We start from the raw sequence: 14,190 nt of genomic DNA on the forward strand, positions 1-14,190 counted from the left end.
TAATTTTTATATAAGAATTCTTAATTATTAATAAATAGTTCTAGCAGATAGAATTATTTACTTATTAAAATAAAAAATAGAGTTTTAAATAATTATTATAATAAAGATTAGATCTTTAGTTATATAATTATATTCTTTTACTCTAAACTTATAGTTTCTTTAGTAATTTCTAAGAAGCTCTTATTTATTAGAAGTTAGAGCTAGAATAAAAAAAATCTTTTTTTTAATATTCTTAATTTTTAGATATACTGGTTTTATAGGTAAAGTAGATTTAGTAGAAAGACTAGAATTAATAAGATTCTAAATCCCTTTATTTTCAGTAATAATCCTGATAGAATTAAACTAGATAAGCTAATTACTAAATCTATTTAAGATTATAGTAATCTTTTAATCTAATATAATACTTAAAAGAATTAAATCTAATATATTAATAGAATAATTAAATAAAGAAAGCTAGGCTTATAACTATTAGAAATCTAGAATATTAATAGTCTAGATATTCTTAAGCATGTAATTAAAGAAATTAATTAAGAAATAAAATAAATAATAGATAGATAGATATAACTATAGAATAATAGAATAAGATTAACTAAACTGCTTTAATCTGATTAATCTAAATTAATCTAAATTAATCTAGTCTATAGAATAGATAGAAATATAGGCCTATTTATATTAAATAGGTATAGACCTTAGGCCTACAATATATAATAAAAATAGTATCTTAAGAATAAGATAGAAATATATAGAATAATCAGGATTGCATGATATATCATCACATGATGTTGGATCATGTAACCTCCAGTTCAACAAAAGTTTTAATTTCAGTATTCTATTCTCTAGTATTATTAATTAGTTATTTAATAATATTTCTTATCTTAGTAATCTAGTTTCTAAGACCAGATATCTTTTCTAGTTTAGAGTTAATATTTACTGGCAGTATATTCTTAACTAGAGTCTTCTGCTTACTAGATTCTTATAAAGACATGTTATTAATATTTTAAGTTAATATAAGACTTAACTTATATAGACTAGTAATTAATATATTATATCTGGATATTTAAATAAGAGCTCTATAAATATTAGCTGTCTTATATTATAATATTATCTTATCTAGATAGTAACTCTAAAGTAATTCCTAATCTTAATCCTATCCAGAATCTAATAATATAATCTAATCTGAGGTCTAATAAAATATAATAATACTTCTATAAATAGCTTAAGTCTAAAAGACCAGGCCTACTAAGTATATTGTTGAACGGGAGATCATGTGATCCAACATCACGTGATGATATATCATGCAATCTCGATCATTCTATATAAGATCTATACATTTCTATACATTTCTATCTCATTCTTGAGATGCTATTTTTATCATAAGTTGCAGGCCTAAGGTCTACACCTATTCAACATAAATAGGCCTACATTTCCATCCATTCTACAGACCAGATTGATTCAGATTGATCAGATTGAAGCAGTTTAGTCAATCTCATTCTATTATTCTATAGTCATGTCTATCTAGTCAATTCATTCTATAGGTTTTACCTGATATCTATCTATCTATTATCTATCTTATCTCTTGATCAATTCCCCTGATCACATGCCTAAGGATATCTAGGTTATCAATACCCTAGATTTCCAACATATATATACTCAGTAGTTAAGGAAGTATAAATAAGTTAATTACTAACTTAATACTAAAGATATATTCTAAGTAATAATTATAATTAATTATAAAGAACTATCTAGGTACATGAATAAGTATCCTTATATATCTATTCTACTATAGTATATCCTTATACCATGGTATATACTTTATACTATATACTGTAGTCCTTCCTGTATACCATCCAGTATACCCTGTCACGTGATTTGGGGTTCTTCTTATCCCTTCTGGGTAGCTTGTCTTGTCTTCCTGTCACACTAGTCTTATCATTCTTTCTGCCTTGCGCGTCCGCTTTCTTTGATAGGGCACGCTAGACAAGGGTCTGTAACACAGAATTTCTATTTTCTATTCTAAAATCCTAAAATAAAATATAAAACGCCTTTAATATATAGAATATAATAATTAAAAGTAATAACTAAAGTTAAGTTTATTAAAATCTTAGAACTGTTAATATAATTAAATAAAAGACTTATTACTAGCTTTATTTTTACTAAATATATTTTTATTTTAATCTTTATTCTTTTTTATCTTTAATTATAGTATCTTTTTATAGCTGAACAGTAATATTACTTGTAGTCTAATATAAGCTAAAACTATATAGTCTATAATAATCTTTTATAATAATATATATAGTATTTTATTATAGGAATTTTCTATCTTATCCTGTTCTATCCTGTTTTTTCTCTTGGCATCCCGTTTCCTATCCTATCCCAAACATAGGGCTAGAACGGGAATCCTATTCCGTTTAACTGTATAAAACAGGATTCCCAATCCCAATTTTAAAATAGGATAGGATTCCCATCCGGATTAACTATAAAAACAGGATTCCCATCCTTGTCTTGGCATTATTTTGGGATTATCCCGTCCCAACGGTCAGCCTAGATACGGGCCCGCCTTTTTGCTGAAGGCTTCCAGTAATGGATAATCCGTGGAGGCCTAATATCTATAGTTAGACTGGGACCTGGTCTCCTCCAGCAACTTACTTCTAGGGCCTGAGGACATGCCCTATAAGAAGGGAGGATAGTGTTATAATAATATTATATATAGGTGGTAGTTAGGCATATTAAACAAGAGGTTTAATATTTAGCCTTTTTAGCTTAGTGATTTAGCCTAATTCTGCTATATCTATAATAACAAGACTCAGCTTATATAGACTAGTAATTAATATATTATATCTAGATATTTAGATAAAAGTTCTATAGATATTAGCTATCTTATATTATATAATAACTATATCTAAGTAGTAAATCTAATATAATTCTAAATATAATCCTATCCAGGATCCAGTACTATAATCTAATCTAAAATTTAATAATATATAATAATATTCTATAGATAACTTAAGTCTAAAAGACCAGGTCTACTAAGTATATATACTCAGTAATTAAGAAAGTATAAATAAGTTAATTACTAACTTAATACTAAAGATATATTCTAAGTATATAAATAAGTATTTTTATATATTCTCTATTAGCTACTCCTATAGTGACTCCTCTGGGAATAGATCTAGGAGTATATCCAATCACTGCGCGTAGTTTCATATACTCTATTGTATGCTCACTCCCTTGGGGGTAGGTGACGGAGTAGATATCACATGACCTGGAGATCCCTCTTATCTTATCTTCAGGTAGCCATGATCTGTTCTTCTTTAACTGTAGTCCTATTACTTTCTGCCTTGCGCGTCCGCTTTCCTCGATAAGGCACACTAGGCAAGGGTCTGTAACAATCATGCATTTCTAAAAGATAGAGCAGAAAAACTCACCATATTCACTCATTCTATTCTTTATATTGATTTATCTATTATCAATATCTTCCTTTCTTACTCTACTCTCTATCTTACTATTTATATCTTTTAATCTAATCTTATCATTGATTCAAGCCTTATATCTATCTTATCTCTAGAAACTATCAACTCTATATCTTATTATTTATATCTTTTAATCTATTATCTTTGATTTGCATTATGCTATCTTTAAAAACCAACATTACTTTTCCCTGGTGCTCTACTGAGCTAAAGCTCCCGAGGCCTCTTCTTGCCCGGATCTTAGCTACTTGTACAGGCCGTAGAGACTTTACAGGCTACCACTAGTATTTTAACCATAAAACTGCATGTCTTCTCTGCTACTGTAGAGCAAGAAAGTCCCTAACTCACTTCTTTTTCTGCTATATTACAAAGAGATGCCTGCCCTGATCTCACCAAAGTAATCCCTTATCTATCAGGCACTCTGAAAGGCGCAGTGAAGCTAGCCTCCTGGCTATCTAGGCCTCGCCATAACCCGCAAACGGGTTGGCAACTCCAACCCGTTACCCTAACCCGCAGATTTGCGGGTTGAAAAAACCAATCCTCACCTGACCCTCAAACCTGCATAGGTAACCCGCGGGTTACCCGCAAATAATCTGTTTTTGCATAAATCTCCCAGACCTTTCCTAAACGGGATGGATAAAATACTGAATCAGCCTGATAAATAACTATTATTTATACCTGTTTCAGTCATGAGTATTATTTGGACTGTTTTCTAATAGTATTTTTAGAGAACTATTTAAAATATATTTATATTCTGATCTCTTTAATATAGTAATAAACTATTTAGTAAAAATAGTAAAGCTTATATATCTATCTATTAATTTACTGTAAGTCTAGTATTTTAGAATTGTAACAAGCAGAAATATATATATCTATACCAAGGAATTAAATATTCTTTATAGATTAAGAAAAAATAAATATAAATGAGTAATCTATAGATTACCTGTAAATTTTAAGGATTATACAGGTTATTCTTAGAGTAACTTATAGATTACCTGTAAAAACTGTCTAACTTTAACTAATTATACTTTTATTCTTATATAGTAATGGAGAGATTTTATAATATATTAATAACTTATTTAGCTATCTATAATAGCTGAGCTGAATTTTCTTTTTTAGATATTAGAATTAATTCTCTAAGTTAAGATATAGAGAATTTTTATAAATTATCTTTTTTTTTAATAAATATCTCTATCTTAATTTATTATATCTTAAAAATCTTAGTTTTCTAATATCTATTTTTTATTACTATATAGTGATACTATAGATTTTCTCTATATTCTATTTAATAATCTCTAGTTACTTATTCCTAAGCTATATTCTAGTTAGCAGAATCTTAGGTTTATATCTGATTTAGACTTTATTTAATTATCTTAGCCAGCTATAGTTCCCGAGACTCTCTAATATATTAGTCCAGATTATAGAAAGTCCTATATTCTTTACTTTAATATATTAAAGAATAACTTTATTACTTAATGGCTGAAAATAGACTTTAGAAGACAAAAGCAGATCTATTAAGATAGTAGATACTACTCTAATTACTGAAAGTATTATTAGTAAGTTATAGATATTAAAATAGAGAAGCTAAAGATCTTATATAACAGATATTCTAAGATTCTTAACTATCTACAGAATAGCTGATATAGAATATCTACTATAAATAAATATATTAAAGAGATAAAATATCTTAGATATAGAGAGAAGAAAGATTAGAAATAAGATATTAAATAATTTATATAAGCTATAGTAAGTACTAGAATTAAAAAGCTAAATTAATATTAATAAAAATCTTTCTTAGGCTTATTAAGCTTCTAATAAGATTATAAGATTTATCCAGAAAATCTAGAAAGAGAGACTTATTAAATTTATTACTATATTATATTTTCTATTCTAGCTTATTAAATATTCTGAATTTTATTAGCTTATTAATATAGTATAACTTATATTATTTACTATAAATATTCTCTCTATAAAGACTATTTAATATTAACTATAAAGTACTATTAAGAAGTAATAATAAAGTCTTCTTTAAAAACTTTCTTTAGATACTAAATTATTAATTATATTAAATTATTAAATATCTTTATTTAAGTAAGTATTTCTTACTATTATAGACTATTTTCTTAATCAAGATTAAAACTATTAAGAGATTCTCTTAAAATTTAAATTACTTTATAAAATATACTCTAGTATTAATTTAAGTAATATTTTTCTTGAATTACTTTAATAATACTAGATTATAGATTAGATATTAGTAATTATAATTAATAATATATTAAATAATAGTATATTAGTATCTAGTATCCAGAAATCAGTTCAGTCTCTAATACTGGATAGTAATATTACTATTATTTAGATTTCCTATATTATTTATATTATTTAACTCAGTCTTAAATAGCTTCTCAGGCAAATAAAAGTAAATCTAAAAAATAAGATAATAGAAATAAAGTAATTAAAGATCTATATTTAATTACTGTATAGAAGATATCAGAAAAAAAAGATTATTAGTATACTTAATAAGATTAGATTAATTTTTTTATCTCTTTTATTATATACTATTATCTCTAATTAATTTACTAGATCTAAAATCTTACTATCTTTATTAATACTAGTTCTTAATATCAGGAAGTATTCTATAATCTTTAGACTAAATAATTAAAGCTTTTACTAATTCAGGATATTTATACTTACTAGAACTTAATATTCTTAATACTTTAATATATAAAATAATTTTAATTAACTTTTAATAAATTCTGCTTTTATTATAATCTTTTTTACTTAATTCTTAATCAAGAAAAGTAATACTAAATTAAGTATCTTCTTTAAATAATCTAATTCTTCTTTTAGTTTATAATTACTCTTTCTAAGACTAAAGATATTACTATTTATAATATCTTTAGTATCTATAATAAGCTCTTTAAGTATCTTGAAGTATTAATCTAATAACTCTAATATAAGAGAGTTTCTTAGAAACAGTTAATGCTTAATATACTTTATACAGCTAAGAATAAGCTCTCAGAATATTATAGTAAGATTAATAAGATTTATAGTAATCTTTATATAATTAATATAATTATTACTCTATAATATAAGCTTCAGTTCTTTTTAGGTAAAGATTAGAATAATTCTGAATATAATTAGTAAAAGTAATATTATTAAAGCTTATAGAATTATCTTAAGCTTTATTAAGAAAATATTTTAGATAGTTAGTTACTATTAAAAGCTCAGTTATTAAATATATAAATATCTAAGCTTAATATACTTCTTAATCTAATCTGGTTATATTAATTATAACCAAGCTAAAATAATAAGATTATATATTATTTTAAAAGTAATATATAAGTTCTAAGTTACTCTTGATTATTCTTAGCTAAATATATAAACAGGCATACTTTTAATTACTCTATATATTTTCTAAAAAGATAACCAGTATAGATTTCTAGTACTTATAAGGCTTTCTCAGGATATTCTTTCTATCTTTACTACTGGTACTGGTATTAAGTATCTTTTTAACTCTATATAAGATATATACTACTACTGTCAGGGCTTACTAAATATAATAACTATTCAAGATCTTATAATATTTATATATATTTTAAAATTTAAGATTAAAAAGAAATAGCTTATATTAATAAATATCTCTTAAGTAAAGAACTACAGGCTATTACTGAGAAAAAAGATACTTAACTTCTACAGTATAATTTTAATTTAATTAGTAATAATAAAGAAGAAGAGAATTTAGTTTATACTTAAGTATAGTCTACTATCCAGACTGTTAGTAAGTATATACTTAGTAAATAAAAAAAGAGTATTATCTCTAAACCAGAAGATAATAGAGTATATAAACCGTATAAAGATAATAATAATAATAAGTTTAATCTGCTCCTGCCTAGTACTTAATAGCAGGTATCAGGAAGGATAAAAAAGTGATCAAGACTTTTAAATAGATATAAAGTTAGTTAAGAATAGTCTATAAATATATTTTTGGCTTGATAATCTCTTAGAACCCTATTTTCTCTGAGTAGAACAGACTTATAAAGTAAATACTAAAAAATATAGCCTATAAATATATAAACTATACAGGTTATAGATTTTTATATATTTATCATATTTAATAACCTGCGGGTTATCCTTATAACCCATGCGGGTAACCCGCGACTACCTATAACCCGCCAGCGGGTTGTAGGCCTCAACCCAGAACCCTCAAATCTGCGGGTTTCGGGTAACCCGCAATGGGTAACCCGCGGGTTATGGCGAGGCCTATGGCTATCTAAGACCTGTTTCTTTGAAGACATCTGTATATGACATCCCCTAACTCAGCAAGACTGAGAAAGTATCTTTCAAAAAAAAAAAAAGCTCTGAGGGGGTAAGGTAGGTTATGGAGTATAGATAGACCTTTGCAGCTGGCATTATCCTCTTTTTTCCCTGCACTGCACGCCTTTCATTCCGACTGCGGAAGCTATGTAAACGCGCTAAAGTTCCTTAGTTGTATATAGATAATAGAACTAGAACTAGTTAGAGACACCCAGGGCTTACCCCCTGGCGGCCTTTGCCCCAACAGGGGATGGTGGGTCACATGCTTTGGCGGTGAACCACGGCCGTAAAATACAATCAATCAATCAATCTCCCCTCCCATAGTTGAATTCAGTTGTAAATGCTACCATATCTAGCTTTCTGTCGCGGAATTGCTATCTATGAATGAGCAGTCATCACACTCTAGACCAATTTTTAGATCCGGAGGAAGCCTTCTAGCGAAGCGATATGCCTATAATTTATTAACATGTCACTGAGAATCATCCCGCTTCACAGCTAGATTGGCCCATTTATTAAGCAATGTAAAGATAATAGGAAGATGTATATCACATATTCTAGTAATCCAGTTAGCCAGAGCAGCCCCTTACTGATTAAGCACTCTATTTGCAGGGATTCAAGTTATATGAGACTTTCTTTGATCGTGGACACAGCTATAAAGTATGCCATAGGAAACCCTGAATTCTCGCGCGATTTTTGCAATATTCAGTTTTTTTTTAAGACAAGCGGCTTCGTATACCTCATATACGCGTGCACCGACAAATTTAGGTGTTTTAGGCATATTGGGCGGTTTGTATAGTTTCATAAAAATAAAAGGTTGATAATATTCCTCTACGCCCATCCGGTGAAGGTGGTGGGTGGTTGGTCCCGGCACTAATATATGCAGGATAACAATCATCACAATTATGAGTGGGCAGGGCAGAGTGGAGATTGTTTGTCTAGTGGGGCACAACATCGGTCCAAATCGGCTAGGCGGTGGCGCCAGAAAAGGGTCAAGGGCAGGCTGGCAAGGGGGAAATAGCCAAAAAAAAGTCTCGCCACCTCGGGACTGTAGGTCCTTGATCGCCAGCTTTTATCCACCGGCTGTGCCTGAAATACTGCCCACACATACCCTCTCCAATTCAACTCTTTCAAACAAATCTTTCAACGGCGTTTTATTCCTCAACTACCTCTCCTTTATCTCATTAGGATACCAACATAAATATACGCGACCGAGATAGTTACGAGCAAGCCAATTGCCATTCGAGGAAAAGTGTGTAAAGACAATGTGAGCTCCATTTCATTGCAGTTGTCATCTCATTACCATTATTAATTTGGTCAAGGAATTCAACGTTGCTGTCGGCTCCCCCGGAGACCTACTGGGGCCAATTTGAAGAGATCTCTAAATACAACACTCACCTCAATGTACTCGAGAGGCTGTGGACAGCCTGGTATGCTTGGATGGAAAATGACGTCCTGGCGACTGGCATTATGTCCTTCGTTATGCACGAGGTCGTCTATTTCGGGCGCTCCCTGCCGTGGATTTTCATAGATAGCCTGGGCTTGTGCAAAGGCTACAAAATCCAAAGCGTATGTTCATATCATATTCGGCTCATAACACATCACCCTAATTGGCCTTCAGAATAAAATCCCCTCATTGCGTGAGCAGTGGGATTGTGCGAAATTTGTGCTGCTTAGCCATTTTACAGTCGAACTACCTCAGATATGGTAAGTACCTTCAACCGACACGTTCATTTCCAAACTAATGAGTTTCTCAGGTTATTTCACCCAATGGCACAATTCTTCGGTCTCTCGACCTCGGTTCCTTTCCCCACTGTCTGGACAATGGCCTACCAGATTGCAATTTTTTTCGTACTTGAGGATACATGGCACTACTTCTCGCACCGCGCACTTCACTGGGGCCCCCTTTACAAGGCCATTCACAAGATCCATCACCAGTATTCTGCTCCTTTTGGCATGGCTGCTGAATATGCTTCTCCCATCGAAGTCATGATTCTCGGGTTCGGTACTGTTGGCTGCCCAATCCTTTGGTGCGCGGTAACCGGGGACCTACACATTTTCACCATGTACATTTGGATCGTATTGCGGCTGTTCCAGGCTATTGATGCTCACAGCGGTTATGAATTCCCTTGGAGTCTTCATCATTTCCTGCCATTCTGGGCCGGTGCTGATCACCATGATCTTCATCATGAGAAATTTGTCGGCAACTACTCTAGCAGCTTCAGATGGTGGGATTACCTGCTGGATACTGAATACAGCCCAGAAGCAATCAAGCGCCGGCGGGAGAACAAGGCTACAAGGGGCGTTAAGAAGGATCAGTAAAATAAGCTATTCTGCTATTAACCTCCTCCCTTCTCAATTTTCTTTTCTCTTTTTCTACATCGCCTGATAGGCTGTCTCTAATTTATGGCATCCAACATCCCAGTCTATGGATTTTCATCTGGTGAGCTGCTCTTATGGAGTAGGTATTCGATTCTGTTTTGGGGGTGGACGGGGGAGGGTGTACTTTATAGGATCAATTAGTTGTGGCCATGCTGTGGTTTTATGTATTAATTTGAATATTAGCTAATATTATAGAATATGGATAAATCATGTCGATGGCTGGGTGGCACTCATAATTCTAGAGTCTATCAGCTGTGTAGCCTACTACTTTTCTTTCTGTTTCTCTCTTCTGTTTTAATGCTATATCTATCTACTTATATTAATTTGGGAAGGTAACCACCGCTCGTCTCATCCATCCATTACAGTTTCTATATACTCGTTGTCTAAGAGTGACCTACAACTCTCACCAGACTTCATATAAACTTTTTTTTAAAAAAGAGAATTAGGAAATTATAGCTCTATCTTATTAGATAAATCTTTGGTACATGCAGTGCGCAGGCTTGATGATTAGATGATTGAATGGGTTGACTATCTAGCGGTGGAGGTTGCCTAATAAGAGGCGGGAACTACGGTAATCTGGTATGACTACTAGCGCAACAACGGTGTAGGGAACGGTGTACGGGTAGATCAAGCAACGATAAGTGTTGATACAGAACGGTGCAACAATCTTCATATGAATTAAGAATATGTTGGGTACTTCTGATTGTGATGTAGAAAGGTCGATTTCTCTTAGTCCCAGGAATGGGGATGTTGCCAAGTTCTGCATACAAAGCGGCGAAGAGGGCGCGGTACAGCGAGATAGGCAGAAAGGAACGGAAGCAACAGCGAAGAGAAACATAATGGAACTGCAACAGTTGGGAATACAGTAAAAGTCAACATCCACATTGATACAGTAGAATAAAACTGAAAAACAGGACTATCAGCTATTTTTCCAGTTATAATCATTAATAAGGTCCTTATAACCTTCTATTAATGCTTCACACCGCATCCAGGTACCGTCCTCAGGTCCATAACCAAGCCAGTGAAGCAAATTTAATGTATTCAGTTCTATCTGTCAGAGTGCGGGATCGGGCGGGCAGGCTAACAAAGCTGATACGTAGGCTGGCTACTGGTCAGGCTATAGTATATACAGGCAGATAGACAAGACATAAGCTTGAGAAGCTACAACAGGATCATGATTCATGATCAGGGTCAGGCGGGAAGTTAAACAGTCAGAATCACATGACGAAGCGGTGGGGTCAGGCAGAACGAGCGGTTCGGGCTGGCACCGTGACACTATTATAGCCTGATTAGATAGCACATCAATCAATAAGCATCTTGACTTTTTAACAGTCAGTATCAGTAGGGAATCGATCATTGATAGTTATATGAGATCAATGAGGCTTATCTCTAAAGGGATTGACATATATTGTGTATATGCCAAGTGCTTGGTAGTTTCGACCGGTATACTAGATAATTGTTACGCCTGGGTATTCGGGCTGGAGCTCTGCGACCAGTTAGCTGCACTTGCGTAGCGAGGGTCAAACCTGGATGATAGAATCCACTATGATTCAGTAACAAGAGACGATGATACCGAGAGGTGACTTGATCCATGGCCTGATTGAGAGACAATAACTAATCTGTAAATAGCTCAAGTCCAAAAGGCCAGGCCTTTCAAGTATATATACTCAATAGTTAGAAGAATATGAACAGGTTAAATACTGGTCTTAATTCTAAACGTAACTGTTACAGACCCTTGTCTAGTGCACCTATCGAACGCGGACTCGGACAGCAGAATCAGTGACGCAACAATTTAGTGGACAGAGATGACCATCTTAAGTATTTAAAGGACTGAGCTGATCACTGAGTGCTTCCCTGCCCCACTGAGCATTAGCACCAAAACAGAAGACGCTAGAGAATATCCAGTATATATATTTCTCTATAAATCGGATATTGTTAACACTAGCACTTACCTAAACAAGCCACTATATAATCTAGTATATAATATAGTTGTTACAGGTAGGCCTCGCCATAACCCGCAAACGGGTTGGCAACTCCAACCCGTTACCCCAACCCGCAGATTTGCGGGTTGAAAAAACCAACCCTTACCTGACCCTCAAATCTGCATAGGTAACCTGTAGGTTATCTATAAATAACCTGTTTTTATATAAATCTCCCAGATCTTTCTTAAACAGAATTAGGCTGACCGTTGGGACGGGATAATCCCAGGGATTTCGGGATGGGATGGGATTTTGGGATTTTGGGATGGGAAATGGGAATCCCGTCCCATCCCAAAATCCCAAAATAATGCCAAGACAAGGATGGGAATCCCGTTTTTATGGTTAATCTGGATGGGAATCCTATCCTGTTTTAAAATTAGGATTGGGAATCCTGTTTTGTGCAGTTAAATAGGATAGGATTTCTATTTTAGCCCTATATTTAGAATAGAATGGGAAACGGGATACCAAGAGAAAAAATAGGATAGAATAGAATAAGATAGAAAATTCCTATAATAAAATACTATATATACTATTATAAAAGATTATTATAGACTATATAGTTTTAGCTTATATTAGACTACAAGCAATACTACTGTTCAGCTATAAAAAAATACTATAATTAAAAATAAAAAAGAATAAAAATTAAAATAAAAATATATATAATAAAAATAAAGCTAGTAATAAGTTCTTTATTTAATTATATTAGCAGTTCTAAGATTTTAATAAACTTAACTTTAGTTATTACTTTTAATTATTACTTTTAATTATTATATTCTATATATTAAAGGCGTTTTATATTTTATTTTAGGATTTTAGAATAGAAAATAGAAATTCTATTCTATCCCAAAATCCTAAAATAATACTAAGACAAGAATAGGAATCCTATTTTTATAGTTAATCTAGATAGGAATCCCATTCCATTTTAAAATTGGGATTAGGATTCCTGTTTTGTGCAGTTAAACGGGATGGGAATCCCATTCTAGCCCTACATTTGGGATAGGATAAAAAACGGGATGCCAAGAGGGAAAACAGGATGGAAAATGGAATACCAAGAATGGGATGGGATGGGATGGGAAATTCCCATTCCCGTCCCATCCCATCCCAATGGTCAGCCTAAACAGAATAGATAAAATACTAAATTAGCCTAATAAATAACTATTATTTATATCTATCTTAGTTATAAGTATTATTTAAACTATTTTCTAATAGTATTTCTAAAAAATTATTTAAAATATATTTATATTTTGATCTTTTTAATATAGTAATAAACTATTTAGTAAAAATAGTAAAGCTTATATATCTATTTATTAATCTACTATAAGTCTAGTATTTCAGGATTATAATAAATATAAATAGATAATCTATAAATTATCTATAAATTTTAAAAGTTATATAGATTATTCTTAAAGTAATCTATAGATTATCTATAAAAACTATCTAACTTTAACTAATTATACTTTTATTCTTATATAGTAATAAAGAAATTTTATAATATATTAATAATTTATTTAGCTATCTATAATAGCTAAGTTAAATCTTTTTTTCTAGATATTAAAATTAATTCTTTAAATTAAAATATAAAGAATTTTTATAAATTATTTTTTTTTAATAAATATCTTTATTTTAATTTATTATATTTTAAAGATCTTAATTTTCTAATATCTACTTTTTATTACTATATAGTAATACTATAGATTTTTTTTATATTTTATCTAATAATCTTTAGTTACTTACTTCTAAGCTATATTTTAGTTAATAGAATTTTAGATTAATATTTAATTTAGACTTTATTTAACTATCTTAGCTAGCTATAATTTCTAAGATTCTTTAATATATTAGTCTAGATTATAAAAAGTTCTATATTCTTTATTTTAATATATTAAAGAATAACTTTATTATTTAGTGACTAAAAACAGACTTTAAAAGATAAAAGTAAATCTATTAAAATAGTAGATATTACTTTAATTACTAAAAATATTATTAATAAATTATAGATATTAAAATAAAAAAACTAAAGATTCTATATAATAAATATTTTAAGATTTTTAACT

The 14,190-nt window shown here is 30.8% G+C and overlaps 2 protein-coding genes across 2 annotated transcripts; one reads left to right on the forward strand and one right to left on the reverse strand.

Moving 5' to 3' along the window:
- The first annotated feature begins 8,834 nt into the window (after positions 1-8,834).
- Positions 8,835-10,419, forward strand: BDW43DRAFT_295674 (sterol desaturase family protein). Its single transcript, XM_032044088.1, has 4 exons — positions 8,835-9,045; positions 9,101-9,347; positions 9,400-9,485; positions 9,536-10,419. Coding segments are annotated over exons 1-4 (900 nt in total). The 5' UTR covers positions 8,835-9,043; the 3' UTR covers positions 10,101-10,419.
- A 434-nt stretch (positions 10,420-10,853) lies between these two features.
- On the reverse strand, positions 10,854-11,376 carry BDW43DRAFT_295680 (uncharacterized protein). The gene has a single exon (XM_032044089.1). The coding sequence runs from the start codon at positions 11,103-11,105 to the stop codon at positions 10,890-10,892; it is 216 nt and encodes a 71-aa protein (XP_031893652.1). The 5' UTR covers positions 11,106-11,376; the 3' UTR covers positions 10,854-10,889.
- Positions 11,377-14,190: the final 2,814 nt, after the last annotated feature.

Source organism: Aspergillus alliaceus (assembly GCF_009176365.1).
Source record: "Aspergillus alliaceus strain CBS 536.65 unplaced genomic scaffold BDW43scaffold_139, whole genome shotgun sequence".
Classification (NCBI taxonomy): Eukaryota; Fungi; Ascomycota; class Eurotiomycetes; order Eurotiales; family Aspergillaceae; genus Aspergillus; species Aspergillus alliaceus.